Raw genomic sequence first — 19,546 nt, 5'->3', positions numbered from 1 at the left:
GTGACACAATATCATTCAAACTATAGGGGACAGCTTGCTGATGATGAACTGCAGCCCGTTTTGCAGAAAAGGCGACTCCCTTGTCTCAGTAATGTTATTTAGTGACTTGTGTGCTTTTCTTTATGATTTCCTCATTTGTGATTAAATTATATGAAACAGTGGAAGTCAATGTGACATAATGGCTTTTATTGAGATTCACCTCCACACAGCAGTTTATGACAAAGTTGTTGCACATTCAGCGAATAAAGAGGAAATGCTAAATACATCAACACTGATTTTCCATCAGCTAATATCTTTTTTTGGTTTTTTTACCCATAGTAGGTCTGAAAAAGCAGTGGATCACAGAAAATCAGCTATTTTGACTATTGATTCACAATTGAATTCATATTAGTCTTTTCATCAAAAATACCATATTCTTTGGTTTCAGTTTCTCAAATGTAATATATATATATTAATCGATTAATGGGCAGAATATTAGTTGCATTCTTAACGAAAGGTGTCCAATACAATTTCAACAAACAAAAGGATCTTAGCGCACATGCATGCTGGGTGGGACAGGGTGCTGCAGAACGTGCCACCCCTAAAATAACGCATGTACGCTTCCTAAAGGTCTCTGCAGTGCATCACCGTGTCGCCTGTGAGATGCATCATCTGAATGCATGGAGGCAACCTGTGGTGAAACTTCCAAGTAACTCGTGTTGTTCGGTGCATTTGGGGACACGATGTACCCAATGAGTGCGCGGCTGGGCTGACGATGCTGCCGAGCGCTGCCGGTCGACACGCCCCCAGCATGGATACAACCAGCAGGAACAGGCGCTCGGGAGACACGTTCACTATGCTGGAGAGTGTTTGAAGCCGCGATGGGAGTTAACGCATCCAAGTTTGCAGAGGTCCTGTCACCAGCTCCGTTGCACTAATCAAAGACTTCGGGTTTCTAAAAAAAATGTTTTTCCTCTGAGGGAGCTTGTCTGCATTTTTGTTCGAGGCGTTTCTCTCACAGGATGTTGACAATATTGGAAAGCCGGGTAAGATCATAAAGTCAGTTCTCTCTGATGAGAACGACCTCCTACACACCACCCACACAAAGGGAACCACGGAACAAGTTTTTTTTTCTCACGCCATCGTTTTTTATTTTTTGAATGTCATTAAGAAGCAGAGGGGGCTGTTTCAAAGACAAAATGGATCACTTTGCAGCGGAGTGCCTTGTTTCAATGTCCAGTCGTGCAATTGTTCACGCTCCTAAAGGGAATAGGGAGATTAAACCAGAAACCCCGTCCTCCTCTAAGAACGGAGAGGAAATGAAAGAACCTTTAATAATGAAAGACAACTCCTCTCTTTTTGTTGTGGCGCGGATTCTGGCGGATTTTAACCAGCAGACTCCCAACAATGTTGCCGAGCAGGCAAAAATCAAGGATGAGAGCATGCCGAACCTCATAGATGATGGAAACTCTGCCACACCTACCACCATCTCCGATCCGTCGCTCAAACAAAGAGGCAAAAGATCGCGAGGTCGAATTGAGCAAGAATCACCTCAGAAAAAGCACAAATGCCACTATTCAGGTTGTGAAAAAGTTTATGGCAAATCATCCCACCTCAAAGCTCATCTAAGGACACATACAGGTCAGTTTCATTGGATGCAATTGTTTGTTGCTGTGCACATGACTTATTGTAGTTCCCTTGCCTATATGAGAATGGATCATTAAAACTGAGAACACTGATAAGAAGTGTGGTTTCATTCAGCCCGATTTGTAGGCTACAGAGGAGGGTGACTGACTGACTGTGTGTCCTTATAGTCATCGGCTGAACATTCACAGATCCACCATAAACTGGAATAATCGGCACAAACACAGTAGCCTAGAATAAAAGCCAGAATTGGTGCGTAATAGTTTAATAATTGGATTGGGGTTTTTTTCAGTTGTATGAACTTTGCGTAATGTCCTTTCATTTCGGGAGAGGGAGGGAGTCAAAAATAGTGCCACTCCCACTCAAGTCTCTGAGCTTTGTCACTGCTTTCCTCTTGCAACCCCCCTCCTTCCTGCGTTGGACACTATACAAACCGAACCTGCAGTGCAAACGCAGAACTAAATTACACAGATCAGGTTTCACGTTTTCTTCTGCGCGCATTCACTACAGCCAACTTTGGCGACACGAGAAAGATAAACAACAATGCGCACATCACAGAATAAGCCAAGTATGCACAAACATGGGCATGCAAAAAAAAAGTTTTCAAGATAGATCCAGTGAGTGTACCGTCACCCTGCAGAGAGAAGGGCTCTCAAAGGCGCTCCACATCAGCAGTCTGCTACGTTTGACTTTCCTGAAGGACCATACCTCCGTATCTGCTCTTTGCATTCCGCAGGATAGGCTACTGAGAGGGGGGAAAGATGTGGATCGACTCAAATTGAGGGGGTTGATAAGAGCTGTGCAGTCGCCTGTCTGCCCAAAGCCCTTTGTTGTGATGTGCCACACCCCCGCTAGACAGACTGCCAGCTGATCTGGCCAGCAACAGACTCAGCTAGCTGAGCCTCGACTGAGGAGCCTCCTTCTCTCTGCTCTGTAGACTGCAGCTCACACTCCCTCTTCCCGCCGCTGTCCCCCATTCTTCTCACACAAACAAACACACACACGCACACGCACACACGCGCACACACACACCATACGCACGCGCATACATCAGCCTGACAGCCCAGAAACCAAACACTTCTCTCTGATTCACACAAGAAACACCCTCTTGTGAACAACTTGACCCATATTTGAGTCATATAGAAATTTAATTCCACAGAAAAGTGTTCAAGTAAAACACATCATTACAAATATGATGGGACCTTTTTGACATTGAGCCCCTTTTTTTTTTGCACAATTCTCCTTATTTGTCTCAATATTAAACATCAGTGACCCATCCTTACATGGCTAGATTATTGTCTCATTGCCTATTCCTCTCTCCTCACCTGCCTTTGTATCAGAATTTCCTCCCCTGCCTGGCTTTGTGTCCTCATATCACCAGATGTAATATCCTTTGGAAGAATGTCATATGGATGCCATATGTGATACAAAAACCCCCATAAAAGTACACACCATAGGACGCGCCTGTTATATGGGGATTTTTCTCGTAGATTTGTCCAATTTTATTAATTGTTATTAAGAATAGTATCACCACATTTTATTCATCAACTGCAGCTTGGTGCAGTGGTGCATAATCAGTGTTAGTCAACAACAGGAATGAGACACTGATTTGATTTGTGTATGTAGATGAATAGGGGTCCATAATACTCCAGTATTATTACATGTATAGAGGGCATACAATGCCTGTGTCTCGTACACTGTGTGTTTTAGTGCAGTCGTATTACTGTCTATCATCCCTGCCCATGTCTCTTTCCCCTTTAAGTCTTTCCTTTCTTTTGGGATTCACGCCTGCATCTGGTTTTGTGATTGGTTTGTGTGCTATAATTTTCAGATAAGGTTTCTGCTCATTTGATTGGACAGTGACAGAACGTGAGTCATCTCAGTTCAGCTTCCTCGTCTCAGCCAAACTTGCAGCAGCTCTCTCTGAGAGCCAGCCTCCGGTGCTCACTGTGCTTTCCCTCAGCCCCGACCATGTGTTTTTAGAGCAGGTTTTTTCCCCCCCTCTGTATGAGCCCAGCCCTTGTCTCTTTGCCTATTAAGCCTTTCTTTTCGCCTGCCTCTCTGTTTGGATGTGCTCCGGTGTCTGGCTTCACGATTGGTTTGGGTCCCATAAATTCTGATAATAATGGCTCTTCCAGTTTATTTGATTGGATAGTCCCAGAATATGGTCATCTGAGGTAACCGGTAAATGGTCTGCCTCAGCCAACCTTGCAGTGCTTTCAAAAAGCCAGACTCTAGCAGTGAGCTTCCCTTCAGCCCCTACTAGCAGAGTCAGGAGAGAATGGATTCCAGCCCAGTCAGTCCCGGCCAAACACTGCTATCTAATTGAGAGGGGGGGGGGGGGGGGGGGGGGGAAATACTGTTATTGACTCTAAACAAAGAGCCAGGGACGAGGCGCCCTCGCCCCAACTTCTTTAACGCTCAAAGCCTTGTGTGTGTGTGTGTGTGTGTGTGTGTGTGTGTGTGATTTGTCAGAGTGTAAGAGGAGCTGAAAACCTGAGCTATATTGTATTTATTATGCAATGTCTACAGCACATAAGAAAATCAATCCAGTTACAGCTCAAAATGAACTTCACTCACTAGTAATATCTTATGAAAGACTTCATTAATTTCATTTCAAACCATACAAAAAAATTTTTAGTTTATTTTATGATCTTGCCATTAAGGTAGATGTTTGTTTAAATTCTGAATCGGTATATTGCATATCATCTTTTGTGAACTACTGAAACGTTTTTAAGGGTCAGCACTCCTGAATGCATGAAGATAGTTTCAGCTTCATTTGCCGCTCCAGTATAATGCGGTGAACAAAAGTGCTCAAATTATCATTTAACAAAACAAACAACAGCAATGTGTTTTTTATGAATTAATACACAGTACAGCTCACAGACCTTGTTGTGAACAATTTTCATTAGATACTAAAATGAATAAGATCTGTGGATTATCCTGATCATAGTGGGAACTATCTCTTTTAAAGTTATTAAACAGTTCCCGGTTTAGAGTCTTCTTAAGTGGGTTCATTAAAGTTTGTTCACAGTGTAAGAGGGACATCAGGATGCAGCAGACATGGGGGAACACGCTGAATTTAAATCGCTCATTATACTGCATTGAGTTTGATGGCGACGGATCTCCACAGTTCAGGGCACTAAGGTTACCAGACAGCTTTTGTCTGGTCTCCTGGTGTGGGAGGGAGGGCCTTTTCTCCGACACATACATTTATCTTCCAGTATGCAAAAATGCCGTCATTTAACGCAGATCAACTCGTTTTAAATTGAACAAATGAAGGTCATATACATGAAACTGCTCCTTATTCTTTCTGAAGACTTTTCACAGCACCAGCTGGATTCTTTTCAGTCGTTCTTTGTCGACTCTTTGTCTTAAGACGCATAACCGACTCTAACGACGAAGACCCACTTTCCCAAGAGGTGTCCTGTGGTCATGAAGTACATGGTGTTCTCTGTGAAGCCTCATTACCCTGCTCTGGTCGTGTCATGCAGACGACCATCTCAAAAGGAGAGATAGCCCCTGACAAGCTCATTACAAGTCTTCTTCAGAACGAACAGCCTGGGCCCTCTGCTGTGCCCCCCCCCACAGCTGGGCCTCACAAAAGGCCATCTTGTCAGTGTCCCGGACCTATTCGAAAACTATTTGACTCACCGGGACGAAAAGGGTCAATATTTCACATAGACAAAGAGCCTAATGACATAATTTACAGTTGGTTTGGCGTTTTGTCTGGACTTCTTTTGTGTTCCGCTGGGGGTGACTCTAATACTGCGAGATGGTTGTAAGCCCCTCTTCTGTCTGTCCTAAAAAATAAGTGGCACCACCTGGCAGCACAGTTCCACTGCCATGTAGACCCAGTTATATTCATGCACGCTTTCCATTTTCAGCCAAATAACTGTGGTTAATGACACTTTTTTAAAACGTGAAAGTATCCCAAATTCCACCTGGAAAAAGAAGCAAGAGTCTCTGATTATATATACTGCATTCTGCCAGTGGTTTTATATCTGGCTGCACTGCTACACAGAGTGCACAGTGTTCCTGTGTGGCTGGTGGCAGTGATGAGGTAGCAGGGCGGAGATGGGGTTTTCCTGCTCTTGCTTGAGCCTGACCTTGGCACAGCATTGGGTGTAAACTCTACTGAGGCACAAGAGGTCAGTCTGTCTACCTGCCACACGGCAGGATTTCCACCATCCCACCCAGTTGAGCCGTATTTCTCCTGACGTGTAATAAATCGATGACCCCTCTGTCAGGATGTGCTCACAGTTTACATTTGTCCCCATTCTGGTGACTTAACCAGTCGATCCACCACTGTGGTCTGAACTGAAATATCTTAACTATTTGATAGATTGCCATGTTTTTTTGTACAGACGTTCATGGTCCACAGAGGATGGAGCTCAATGACGTTGGTGATCCCCTGACTTTTCCCTCTTGACCCACTAGCAGGTCAGTCAAAACTGGGTTCAGACATGGTTCCTGGATGACGGTGATCAGCTGATTTTCCTATTATGCCACTATGAGGTTGACAATTTTGGTTGAGGTCAAAATTGTAATTTGTCCAGTACTTTGGTTATGACCATATATCTGCAAAACCAACAACAGTCCCATCAACCTCAATCATACTTTTTGTTTCGTGGTAGTTAGCAAATGATAGCATGCTAACCCGTTTTACTAAGGTGATACGTGTGGTAAGCTTTACCTGCTAAACACTGACATTAACATTGTCATTGTGAGTATGTTAGCGTGCTGACATTAGCATTTAGCTCAATGTACAATTGAGCCTAAGTACATCCCCACAGAGCTGCTACTATAGACTCGTAGTCTTGTTATGAATCTAGTGATGCGTTTTCTTCTGCCGTAAGAGAAGATGTTTTCCTTGTGGAAGAAATCTGGTCGGCCCGTGAAGGCAACGTGTGGCAGTACAGTATGTGTCCAATGGAAACAAGGTATTAGTTAAATCTACTTTATCCTCGGGATGTAAATAAACCAAACTGGAGCCACCATCTTGCCTGCTCTAATCCTTTGGTGCAGTGTTCCTGCTCAATGAAAGACATCTCTGAGTCTTGTGGTGGTGCACGTGCTGTCCATAAGCTATCCTATATGGACACATGAAGCTCAGAGTAGGATAGTTCCTCACAAATGTTGGAATGCAAATCTAATTGAACTGATTAAACAGTGAAGCATGCATGGTGGATACTCCTAATACTGACAGGTCTCTGCCAGGCAGTTCCCTGGCTTTGTTGCTTTCAGTGGCCCACAGGCCTCATGTATTCTTTAGTCAGCTCTGGAGTAGGTCTATAAAAGCTGCTCTGTCTATTCCCCCACCAGCCCCTCCCATCTTCTCCAGCCTGCAAAGCAAAATAGGTGCTGAAGCGTTTTGTGTTGTGAGGCCGAGCCCCTGCCACGGCTTGTGGTGTGGTGTCGATTACCAGCTGCAGGAAAAGAGGGATACAGACCTGTGGAACACTGTGCATTTTTTTCACCTCTCCTATTCACAAACCACATCTCGCATGCAAGGCAAGGGATCTGCAGTACAAAGACGGAGAATATACAGTGCGGCAGGGTGGGGGTGGGGTAAGACACCGGGATATTCACTGTCAATGCCCTCCATTGATGTAGGTCATTTATTCAGCTGCATCTAATCCGATTAACGTTGGAAGGGCTGTGACCTCTGCAGCAGAGAACACCCCTGTCAGCCCGGCACTCACAGGGTCCCATCTGAGAGCTAGACTCTGACTGTATCCATTCTGTTGTGTTCCGATCATCTGGAATAAGAGAGGAAAGGCTCTGGAGCTAATGTCAGAGGGAGTGTTTTGTCTCCAGTTGGGCTGTTATGTTCCCTACGGTATGTAAGTGTGTCCCCTTTCTCTGCGTGATTAATCAGACTGTGGCAGACCACGACACAAGGGTGTGGCTATGGCTCATTGTTTGATGCTGGTTGGTAAGGGTGTCTATCACGTTTGAGCTATAGTGTCAGACTCCATCAGTGGAATGAGCTGGCATTGTACTGTGTGAGTGAGAGTCACGGATGATGGGGCATCCCTACTCCCACCTGCTTCTGCGGACCAACTGTAAACACCCATTAATGGCTGCAGCTGTTTGCATGTCCTTGGTTAACCGGGGTTTAAATGATAAGGGGACTACCTGTAACTCATCAAGGCTGCAGGTTGTTTTAGCATGCAGTCAAAGCTGAAAGAGAGTGCCCACTCTAACTAATTGAGGCAAATGTGATGAGCTGGTCAATGCAGGCGGGCTACCCCTATACCTTTCCCTTAAAGAGTTAAAGGGATGAAGTGATGGATGGCTAAGTGTGTGCAGGAATCAGACGGTCACACCCGACCCAGCTGCATGTCTCCGGCTGAATGTCAATAGCCCTGTTCAGTGCAGAACAAGGGGAGTGAGTTACGGTTAGTACGCCTGTCTGATTGAAATGCATTACAGGAGTGCCTTTCCTGCTGGGAGCTATAGGCTGCTGCTATTGTTCACAACCTGATCGCCATAGGCCCACAAGGGGCGGAATGCTATTCAACGGCAAGCAAGGTCCCTCTCAATAAAGGCAAAAGATGATAATAGATCAAATCCTCCCTGTTTTCTGAGCTTCTTTCCAAACTTGAGACGGTCCTCATCACGAGCACCCACGGCTCCTCTATTTCTCCTGCAGTTACTTATTCTTGTTTGCAACAAACTCTAAATGGAGCGTCGGAAAAAAAACATGTTTTGATATCGTGATTTTCTTTGCAATTTGACTCCTTTCCCACTGAGTTAATTTTTCTTAGACAAGCAGCCACGTAAACAGTTCTGATCCCAGATATGTTTCAAATCAAGTAGTGTCTTTTTTTTTATCTCCACAGTCCACAGAACTTTGTAAAGCTTTGTTTTTATTTTTGCACAAGCGAAGCCTGCATATACCGCTGCACGAGCACAAGAGGAGCTGCAAAAGCCATAATGTATATTCATTGTTCTGCACACACATGTTACTGTTCAGATCATTTTGGCGTGTGACGGTGAGTGTAGACGGAGAGGCTGGGTTCGGTTGGGTTCGGTTGGGTTAACCCTGTCTGCTTCAGTGGTTTATGCTGATAAGCGACCCCAAATCCCACGGATGGTTGTCTGCTGGCCCCTGGTTGGATACAGGTCATAGTCTGTTGTAAACATGCAACCAAATTACAGGACTGTGCTGAGCCCTACCTCTGGAGTTAGTGGTGTCTCTCTCATTTCATGCTGCCAAGCTGACTCTGCCACTAAGCTAACGCTGAAGTGAGGTAGCTCCAACTCTAATGAGCTGTGTGATCTACAGTCTGACTCCAGTTTTACTTTCACTGCTCGAGCGGTTTGCTTGCAAAAGTCCACGCAGGTTTAGTGTGGCCCTTGTTTTTGTTCTGAGCTCTGTAAACGATATTTCCTGCTCGGGTTCTCACCGTGCAGGCAGAGCAAAGTCAACTTCAAGGTGATCTCTTATGTGTCCACAGGAACTGTATTTGTTCCCCTTCTCACCCTGCAGAGCTATTTACTCTAGCTCTCTTATGGCAGGCTCACATGAAGGTTTGAGCTGTACACGGTGTGAGTTTGGCCCATGCCTGAGGACACACCAGGAATGTTATCTGCTCTCGTTTGAAATGCTGGTAGCTGTTGGAGCAGGTGACTGAGTTGAGTTCCTGCGCCGCTGCTCACGTCAAAAAGAGATTTGATCTCCCCTTTGCAGACAGCATCCCTTACAACAGGGGAGACAAACTCAGATTCCATTTCTCTTAACCATTTCTGCAGAAACCGAGGAGCCAAAAGATTCTTAGATATGAATGAGAGAAGGATGTGAGAGGAGCAGATATGAGCTGTTTATTTACTGACCCAGTGGCCTCAGAGGGAACAGTTATATAACAAGAGTACCTGTGACATAATCGCATCGCCTTGGAGGGGGGACACTAGTGCTTAGTTGAGATAAAGTTTGTGTGCATGATGTAACTCACTTTGCGGGTGACTGGGTCACTGTGTTCGTTAGGGAAACGCTTCCTTCATTAGCCCCCCACCCCTCGCCCTCTGCAACTGACACATTCTGAGAAACACAAACCACACCCTGGACGTGGACGCTGCCAGAGATGGGATAACCAATCGGTGGGGCCTGGTGTCACGATCGCCACCGTGCCCTGCTGTGACAACAATTCATGATGGGAATAGGAGCAGGGTGAGGGGGGCAGTTTTCAGCATTCTTCCTTCAACAGAGATGCTGAGTAATATCTGCAGTGTATTAGAATATCTTAGAGAGAGACATCCTCCTACCACTGAGGGTAATAACCCCTATCATCACTTCAACTCAGGTTCAAACCGTCTTTTCCCTACACCTCCTCATTGTAACCAGAAAATTGTTTTTTACTGTCCTCGTGGAAATCCCAATCCTCACGTTATGAAAGAAGCACAATTAATTGGGGCATTGCATGTTTTTTCTTTATGTTAGTGAACCTTTCAAGGCTGACAATAAAGCAGCAGGAATTTTGATACATATTCATATTGTTGACCTAAATGCCAAAAGCAATTTAGTGGGTGGTGAAAATGGGCAGCGTATCTGTTAATTGGGAATTTTCTAAGAAGTCACTGAGCTCTAAATAATTTGATGCGTGTCTGTGAGTTGCTGTTCGATACCTGATGCTTTCTCTATGACTGCATTACTGTATCAGGGCAGTTAGACTGGATATCTCAGCCTAGCTCTCTGGTGTCTGGTTAAATATTAATGTAATTGGATCCGTTACACTGGTTATTGAGCCTTAAGCAGCCCGCAGAGCTTAGCTCCACTTTTTAGCCAATAACTCATTTTGCAGTGCCAGGTGGCAGCACGGGCTGCTTCTCTTGCTAATAAGGTATGAAATCAGACTACCACGAGTCTCTTCAATGAGATTAGTGTCTTAGAAGTTACATTGCCTCCTTTTCTTGAGGGTTTAGTCCAGGATGTGTAAATAGGGTCAAACAACCACCACCTCCTTGTTTTTATGAATTGTAACTAATGCAGGGCAGATGGATTGACTCTTTGTGTGTTAACTCTTGCAGCAGAGTGAGAACAGTATGGATGTTTTGGGGGAAAGGAGACAAGGCTGAGTGCAGTGTGTGTATGCAAATGTCTTTATGTCAGTTACAGAGTTTACATACACTAAGCCAGCAGGAACTGTAGTGGGCAGGGCTGACTGAGTTTGTCTGGAGCTGAGGTGAGGCGTCAGAGGCAGGAACACAGACTGGGCTGTCTGGACTTGCTCTTTCTGTCTGCATGTTTTGTAACCATGCAGTATGGGGGGGAGGGACCGAGACTAGTCGTGCACCGAGTTCTTGTTTTTGAGACTCACAGGCATCAGGTAGCATTTGTCTGTTTGATGCTGAACAGCACTGTTTCCATTGTGGCCCTGAGGGAAACCGCAGAACAAAAGAAGTGTTTGGCAGGCCTGCTCTTATGTACTTGTCGTGCCTCTTATAAACATTCATGCATCCGTCACCGTCTATTCCCTTTCATACCTCGAATCCCCAGCATGGGAGTGCACACACGACGATTGACTATCCTTATTCTCAGGAAAGTGCCATAACATTAAAAAAGTGCGAAGCGCCACCCTTCGCAAGAGTACTGCAAGGTCACGCCGGTAAAATTTGAATGCTGGATGTTGCTATTGTCAGGCAGAAAGTCACTGAAATGGAACCAAATGGAATACAGTATTATTCATGTTGGTCAGTGGATGCAGAGCGCTGCATTCAGGCTCCACGCACACTGTTTCCACATCAGAAGGGAAGGAAACCACAAGATATATAGTACCATCTGGCTTTAAGTAGATTTGTGTCAAAGCCCACTTTTATTGCCTGATTGAGGGGGGAAGGGTGTAATTTCCCATGTGCAGAGTCACAGATAGTTGCATGTTAGAAAATGGGCTGGGTAACCATTGTGAGTGTGATTAGCATCTGGAGCTTAGATAATTAAACTGCGTCAGCTCCTCCAGCACAGTTCCAATTCTCACTACAGCCTTTTTTATCTCACATTTTTTTATATTTTGAAGATCTCTTGGGTGGTTTTGATTTCCTTTTCGCTCTACTGACTTATCAGACCTAGCAATGACCTTGTGATCACTATCCCTTGATGACTCAGTCTACTATGCACAGAAAACAACACAGTCTTGTTCAGCAGGCTTGAAAAATGTCTGTTAGCTGTGCACAGCAGTCGTCTTGACTTGTTAACATGTAAACACTTCTTAATGAGCCATTACTCTCACTGTGGTGAGCATTTTGGATCATTGTGAGCACCAGGGTGCATCACTGAGTTTGATTTGTTTCATGTTACACTCACTACTCAATACTTTGTACTTGGTTTATTGTATATACTGTAAGTTACTGTCATTGTAACCTATAGCCTAAAGCACTTAAGGATAACTGTAAAATGCTGACAGCATGGTCTGTAACAAAAGTGTGGTGTATTTGAAGAAGGTCTACTCCATATTGGCTAAAACATACAAAACACGGGGGAAGATTGTGCAAAATGTGTGGAAAATGGTCAGCAATAAGCAGGCTAAATGATAAAACTAAATTAGCTAAAACAAAGGGTTGTTGTTCTGAATGCCATGTTGCTATCTTCTTGTGTGATCCAACACGGAAGTCTCTCCTTCCATCTGTGTGTTACAGGAGAACGGCCATTCCCATGTACTTGGCCCGACTGCAGTAAGAAGTTTGCCCGGTCAGACGAGCTGGCACGCCACTACCGCACCCACACGGGGGAGAAGAAGTTTGGGTGCCCGCTTTGCGACAAGCGCTTCATGCGCAGCGACCACCTCATGAAGCACGCACGACGCCACTCAGATTTCCAGCCCGGCATGCTGAAGAGGCCCCATGGCGGCAGCAGCGGCAGCAGCGGCAGCACCACACGTCCCAGCTCCCTCAGCGACTACAGCCGCTCAGATGCCTCCAGCCCCACCCTCAGCCCCGCCCTCAGCCCAGCCAACTCGCCTTAAACTTAAACCCAGTCGCACTTTCTGCCTCTGACCTGCGAGGCCTGTGTTTTTGTCCTAACACTTGTGTTGCACAGTTGTCAGCAACCCCCCTTTGCTATTCCTGCGCTTGCTGTGGTGTACCATACTGTACATAACTGCTTATTGTAGTGCAATTACTTGTGTGATCCTAAAAGAAGGTAATGCCTATCCCAGACGGCAATATTTACATTCTGTACCATATGTCTGTATTTTTTTAGATTCTGATCATGGCTAGTTGTCCAATGTATGTTCTCAGTCAGCTAAGCAAGGTTTAGAAGAAAAAAACAGACACCCTGACAAGTCATATCAAAATGGGGTTTTCTTTGATTTTTTTTAACGGGTGAGGAGAAGGGGTACACACACACACACACCTCAGGATTGAAGACAGTTGCTATTTCTGTAATACCACAGTACTTCACAGTACTCACATTGACTGCACAATATACTCATCACTTTATTCTGAAATTCAACAGGGGGTTGAATTTTACGCCCTGCTCAGGGATGGCCTTGTTAGCTTGAAAGAATGAACACGTTGAAGAGAAACATACAGTACATATATAGCAGCCTTACACTCAACACAATTTTGCACTCTTTGTTTTTTTTTTTTGTCAAGAAAACTAGCCCTTCGGTCATACGGTCAATCGTACACAGAACTCATGTCCTCGTGCTCTGGGGGGGGGGGGGGGGGGTTCATATGCAATGCAATTGCTGTGTGTTAACAAGACAATCCCCAAACCTTCACCTCAGTAAACAAAATACATCTGTTCCTCCATTGCAACGTCGACATTCAGTTGCCATTACACTGGGTTGAATATGTATTTCATTAGACAGCGGTGTGCAGTATATACTGTGTAAATCTGCATGGTGGGAGGATCAGGGTTATATTGGGTGAACAGTTTTACTCAGTTTAAGAAACTTTGTAGCCTTAAAATAGAGACAGTTAAGTTTTAAAGCAGCTGTACATTTTTTGATGTGCTATATCATCATCCAGTATTTCACACAAAATGGACACAAAGACGACTTTAGTTGAAACAATATCTATCCCTCTCTGAAGCACATAGGAAAAAGTACCAAAGACAAGAGTGAATGAAATCTTTCTATTCAGTCTTGTAAGCTGCCCTTCATTGAGGCCTGTGGCTGGTGGTTGGCAGTATCACAGGTAGAACCAGACAGCCTGCTCACTTCCCTCCTCGTGGTTCTGCCTTTTGTGGCCTCCCTTGAGGAAACAGCTGCATCCCACAAGAAGCTATTCACAGCCCGCAGCAGGAGTTCTCACATGCAATTCCTGGGGCGTGCTCCCTCGCCCATCTGGCTCTACCTGTCCTGTCAGAGAGTGGCGAACCTCCAACTCTGCCAAATTGCATAAGGGGGTTCAAATGTAGGCCAGAGTGTTGGGCAGAGCTTGGCTGTGCTGGGCTGCGACATGGTGGAGCACAGAATGCACAAAGCAGCCATCTGGAATAGACAGAGGGCAGGTCCTGACAGAAGAGGAGAAGTTTATCATAAACTGAGCAGCACAGAGGGGGAGACACCCATTCGCAGACACCCCATCTCCTCCTCCTTCTTCCTCCTTCCTCCCTCCAACTGTAGAAACCGTGAGCAGAAAAATGGCTGTAATTAGCGGGTTCGTCCATCCTGTAGGATAAGAGTAGAGAGAGAAGTGTATGAACAACAGTACTACCTAGACAACGCTAGCAGTGTCGGTGGGACGTACCAAACTCCACCCTAAGCACAGGGAGAAATCCTCTACTACTGCTGGAGAGTCAAATTTCACAATGCCAAGGAAAATGTCGCTCCAAATTCATAGTGATAAACCAGAGCTCTAAAACAGCTGCTTTCAAACTTCTCTCTCGCAACAAGGGGGCTTTTTAAACTGTTGTAAAAACATTTGAACCAAAACGAACATATCGGCAAGGTGCAGTGCTCGCCAGCCTCACGTCGTCCTCCCTGTGAAGCTCACATGTCCCGTGAGAAAGCTGACTTGTGTTTCTAGACAGACATGCCTCAATACGTCAGGCAAAAGGCACAGTAAACCTTCCACGGAAGCGGGAACCACTATCAAAACTGCTGCAGCCCAGCCAGTCTGCGTTATGCCTACATTTTCTTTTAATGCTTCAGCACTATGGCCGGAAATGGTTGCATCCATGTATTTGGTCCTGTCAGACCCCTCCAGACTGTTGATGCATGTGCTAGCTTCATTCTACCAGCGACTCTTGCCCTGCAGTCCAGTGCTTCACACTATATGCATGTTAACAACTGCGCCTTGGAAGCGTAGAGGGTTTTTGAGGCGATCTGGCAGGTGTAAGTTCATGAATGGCCGGCCTTGTCCCTCGTTCTCCACAGCAGCCATCTCTCTATAAAGTTGTGAAGAATCAGCTCTGTCACATCCTCCAGAAAGAAAACATCCCTTATTTGGATCAAATGCAGTAGTTTCCTAAAAAGACCACATGTTTTAAAAAAAACAACGACCCTCTTTAATGTTAAAATAGCTTCCAGGCTGTAAAATGACACTTTGAATGCCACTGATCAGCAGCTCTTTGTGAAAGAAGCACTGAGAGGGTTTTACATTTACCATTTCTGGGAAAAAAAAAACTTTGATTTTCAAAAACAAACTCTTCGAATGGCTGTTGAGCAGCTTTGTGTGGCATCTATCAATGACATTTTTTTTTTTTTGTTGTTGTAGTCAATTTTTGACTTGGTTTGTAGTGTAACTTTCTCTTGCAAAAAAAAAAAAATCTGAGTAGCTCACCCTCAAGCAGGTTTCATGAATCCCTTTCTTAATCCATCATTTGTACATTTACCTCAGGGTCGACATCCGCAAAGCAGATATATGGGACAGTTTGTGGATTTTGTTGTAACATCAGTTGCTGCACAGAAAATTCTGCCAGCGCACTCCCCCCAGTGTTCCTGGGTGCTTGGTGCTCACTGCTGGTCAGTGTCCGCCCACACTGGAAACACAGGAACGCCTCCTCGCGGGGCCCAGCTCCTGCCTATTATGTCTACATAACATCCTACTGTCCTGCTATGTGCCTTAGTAAGCACTGGGCACTCTGGCGCTCTTTTCAGTGAAACACCTTTGACCCTTTAGTGTCAGTGGACTTACAGTAGGCAGGAAGCTCCTACCATCTGAAAATAAACCGACTGTGACAGTGTAAACATCCCAGTCTATCCATCCATCCAGACTGCACCAGTCACATATAGGCCTCCACAGGCATGAGTGTCTCATAACTTTTATTCTCACTGTACCAAATCTACTTGAATAATTCAACACAAAAGGCCATTGAACACAGTTTTGTACATGTCCATTTTTACTGTACTTGCTTTTGTTGTCAAATAATTATTAACCTCTCTGGAGAACGGTGTATAGTCTGATTTATTTTGGTTTTTTTTTTCTAGATTTTCCATTGTCTTCAGGTCATTTCAGCATCTCTTTCGTATATATCACAGCATAAGGTTGACTGTTTTTGTCGGGCTGTTTAAAGGCACCGTATTTTGTTAAAAATGATACATTTATCCCTTTTATCAGAAACACTTAATACTCTGTTGATGTCAGGATGCAGGTTATTCTATTTAGCCTGTTATCCAAAAATTCCTCCAAGTCAGAAAACAAATTGGTTTGGGGTATTGAACGTCCTGACTTCCAGGTTCGACAATTTCAGAGAGTGACTAATTTTCTTTATTATTTAGATTCTTTTGAAAGTTTTCCATACGAATAGAGACCACAGCATTGTGAGTTAGCAATGTAGTCATGATTTTATATTATTGTTTTATTTGTCTCATATAAAATGCTTGTATATTTTTCAAAAATCATACCTCTTGAAATATTTGACTTTTGTTGTACCTTCATATCTTTTCAAGACATCCATCATGTAGCTTACGTTTGCTTGATGAGTAGCACAAATAATTGGTGGTTTTATTTGTCCCTACTTGAATGAAGAAAGAGACTTTTTTTCTGTAAAACTAAAAAACAAACAAAAAAAAAACACTGGGCTAAATTTTATATAATCATCCCATGTTGTCAGGGTCTTGCACATCCTTGTAGATTCTAAACGTAATCTTTCCGGGAAATAATAAAACCTTATTTTTATTATTTTATGTTACACAGATATTTAAAACACCCCTCTACTGATCTCCATGTATTTATCTTAGTTTTAAACATGTTCTACATGAGGGATGATGTCAGCTGTAATTTACTTTGAAACTTCACTTCAGCATTTTTTAATCCTACATTATGATTGTAATCCCACATTACAGCTTTGGACATCTGTCAAAGAAAAAAAAAAGACTTTAATTAAACAACAACAAAATGGAAATACAGGAAATACAAGGTTTCTACAAGATGCTAACGGTGTACCAGTTCATATTTTTTTCTGCTAATTGTAAAATTATATTAAAGTGAATTGGTTGCTGCCTAGTATGTAAAGAACTAACATGAATCTTATTTTTAAAAATCCCATTAATCACATGAATATATCACCGATCAGATCGTCTCATCTCCATGACTGGTCTCAGTGTACAAGCATGATCGATGCAATTGTGTGCCAAAACTATAATGGTAACTTCATCAAGATACAAAAGTTGAGGGTAAAAAAATCTAGCTACTATCAGACATTTAACAAACTTGTACAGTTTTATAAAGTGTGACATGTTTTTATGTGATGTACAGGATTTAAAGAAGCAACTCTGCATATTTGATATGCAAGTGCTCTAAGTTAAATACTTCTTTTCTGCTTTACGTAAACATTTTGATTGTGTAGCTTTGTCTTCATTTGGTTCTTGTTATTTAATTTGTACTTTCTTTTTTTTGGCTGTACAATATTCTAGCAATGTATAATGGCTTATTGCAGGTATTTTTTGACATAAACAATCTTAATGATGACGAACGCCCAACCATTCCAAAGGATTGAAAATTGCATTTGCTATAAATGTGCTGCTTTCATGGACCCGATGCGTTTTTTGTAGGTTATGAATCGAAGTTTGTCTTGACTGTGAGGTTTTACACATTGTGCGTTGTGCACAAGGTACGTTTCTCATTGTCAACATTTCCCAGTGGTTTAGTCTCTCCTTTCTACTCTGCAGGCTCTATAGGCTTAGCCAATTTGAATGAACAACACACATGCAATATTTTAGTAAGTATTCTGATATGTAATATTTAAAAGACAAGGACATACTGATGCATGTCCTCCCTCGTGACAAAGCCCTGAAGCTCGGGATATAATGTTTTAAGAGGCATGATAGGAGAGAGAGGTTCTTCAGAGTGAGAAGGAGCTTTGAGTTCTCGCAGCTCATCAAAGGCTCCACAGTTACAAGTTGTTACCAAAGGCTATGAAGGGAAAGATGAATGTGGCAGTAACTTTGAATTTGGGTTCAACTTTATATGCCGTAGGTGTTGATTAATGGATGTTGTGCTTGATACGGACCTTTTTCTACATCTCAAATAAGCAAGCTTTCTTTTATTTTTTTCTTTCTTTTTGAAAATCACTTGAATGAACAAAAACCTGTTAAATCTTACGAGCAAACTAATTCTGACTGAGTAAAAAGACGAGAAACAAAAGAGTAGGACCGTGCAGAGGAATAGACCACATCTGTCTGTACCCTTCACTGACCATGTGGTCTTGCTTGACTGCCCAAACTGACACTGTGCGGCATTTGCTCTTTACTGTAGAAATGCACGCTGACAAAAAAAAGCATTTTGCTCAAGCTTTGGATATGTTTGCCCTCAAAGGATTAGTCTGTTCCAGGTTATGCAGCACAGCGTGCTGTGAATGACCTCCCTTTAATTACAAAGAGAGAGAGCCACCCACCAGCCTTTTGGTTCTGGTTCCTGTACCTGTTTGTCCTCAGTGTACCTCCTCAGTGTAACGTCGCTCTCTCGATACCTCTGTGTGTTTGTCCTCTGCCCATCACCATCAGTTGCCTGTTGTAGTGACTCCATGGTGCTGCTTCCCCTTTCAGCACCAGTATAATCTAATCTGTAAATAACTCTCAACTCAGCTATGGCCAGTACATTTTCTTAAGACCTCACTCGAACCTTCAGGTGTCATTTTGTTTTTTCTCTCTCAGCAAACCAAAATCACTACATACAAGTATTACAGTTGTACAGTTCCTCGGGTTCTACACACATTTAATGTGCTGGTCTTAGCTGCTCTGCTGTACCTTTTTATGGCATTATTTTCTACATGTTAGACAATATATTGTGACCATGTCCTATGCAAATATGAAAAATAACAGATTGTTGAATAATGTATGTTGTCATAACTTGTATGCATGATATAGTGAAGTTTACATTTGGAAATAAATTCATAAAATAAGCAGCTAAAATGTTGTTTTGTACTCATTTCCTTTTCTGTTACAAAATATGAATTGGTGAACTTCAGAGGTACTGGTAGGCAGATTTTGTTAGCTTTGGACAAGGCCATGCTAGCTGATTCCCCCTGTTTCCAGTCTTAATGCTAAGTTAATCAGCTGTAGCCTTCACGTTATATTTACTGTTTAGATATGAGAGTGATGTATCCATGTTCCCATCTAATTCTCAGCAAGAAAGTGGATCCCAAAATGTCAAACTATTCCTTTAAGTCAGGGAAGTGACACAGTTATGTCTGTTGCATAAGCTAACATTAGTCACCATAAGCTAACGGTCATACCAAGTGAAGCGTGAAGTGAAGAGTGTGTTTTGTTGTTTACAAATTTAACATTTTAATTTTAAGAGAAAGAGTGTGTTTTTATTTAATGTCAGATGTGTATCAGACCCCACCTAAGGAATTTCCTTGTATTGATCCAAAGTATTTTAATCATTAGAGCAGAGTTACAGCAGAGAACTGTATAAATGGGTGGAGTGATATTACTCAGTTAGACAGAGTTTCCTCACAAGTGTGCCATGTGCTTCAGTATTTTTCTTGCAACAGGAAGTACACCTTGTTCCCTCATTTCACCCATGCAAA

General features: G+C 43.3%; 1 protein-coding gene across 1 annotated transcript; it reads left to right on the top strand.

The window, feature by feature from the left end:
* The first annotated feature begins 661 nt into the window (after positions 1-661).
* klf13 (Kruppel like factor 13) lies at positions 662-18,926 on the top strand. Its single transcript, XM_076089132.1, has 2 exons — positions 662-1,620; positions 12,262-18,926. The coding sequence occupies exons 1-2, from the start codon at positions 1,140-1,142 to the stop codon at positions 12,585-12,587; spliced, it is 807 nt and encodes a 268-aa protein (XP_075945247.1). The 5' UTR covers positions 662-1,139; the 3' UTR covers positions 12,588-18,926.
* The last annotated feature ends 620 nt before the right edge of the window (positions 18,927-19,546 follow it).

The sequence above is a fragment of the Anarhichas minor genome, unplaced genomic scaffold (genome assembly GCF_050575085.1).
Source record: "Anarhichas minor isolate MPS153535 unplaced genomic scaffold, ASM5057508v1 ptg000011l, whole genome shotgun sequence".
Taxonomy (NCBI): Eukaryota; Metazoa; Chordata; class Actinopteri; order Perciformes; family Anarhichadidae; genus Anarhichas; species Anarhichas minor.
This window is presented reverse-complemented; position numbering and strand designations above follow the sequence as displayed.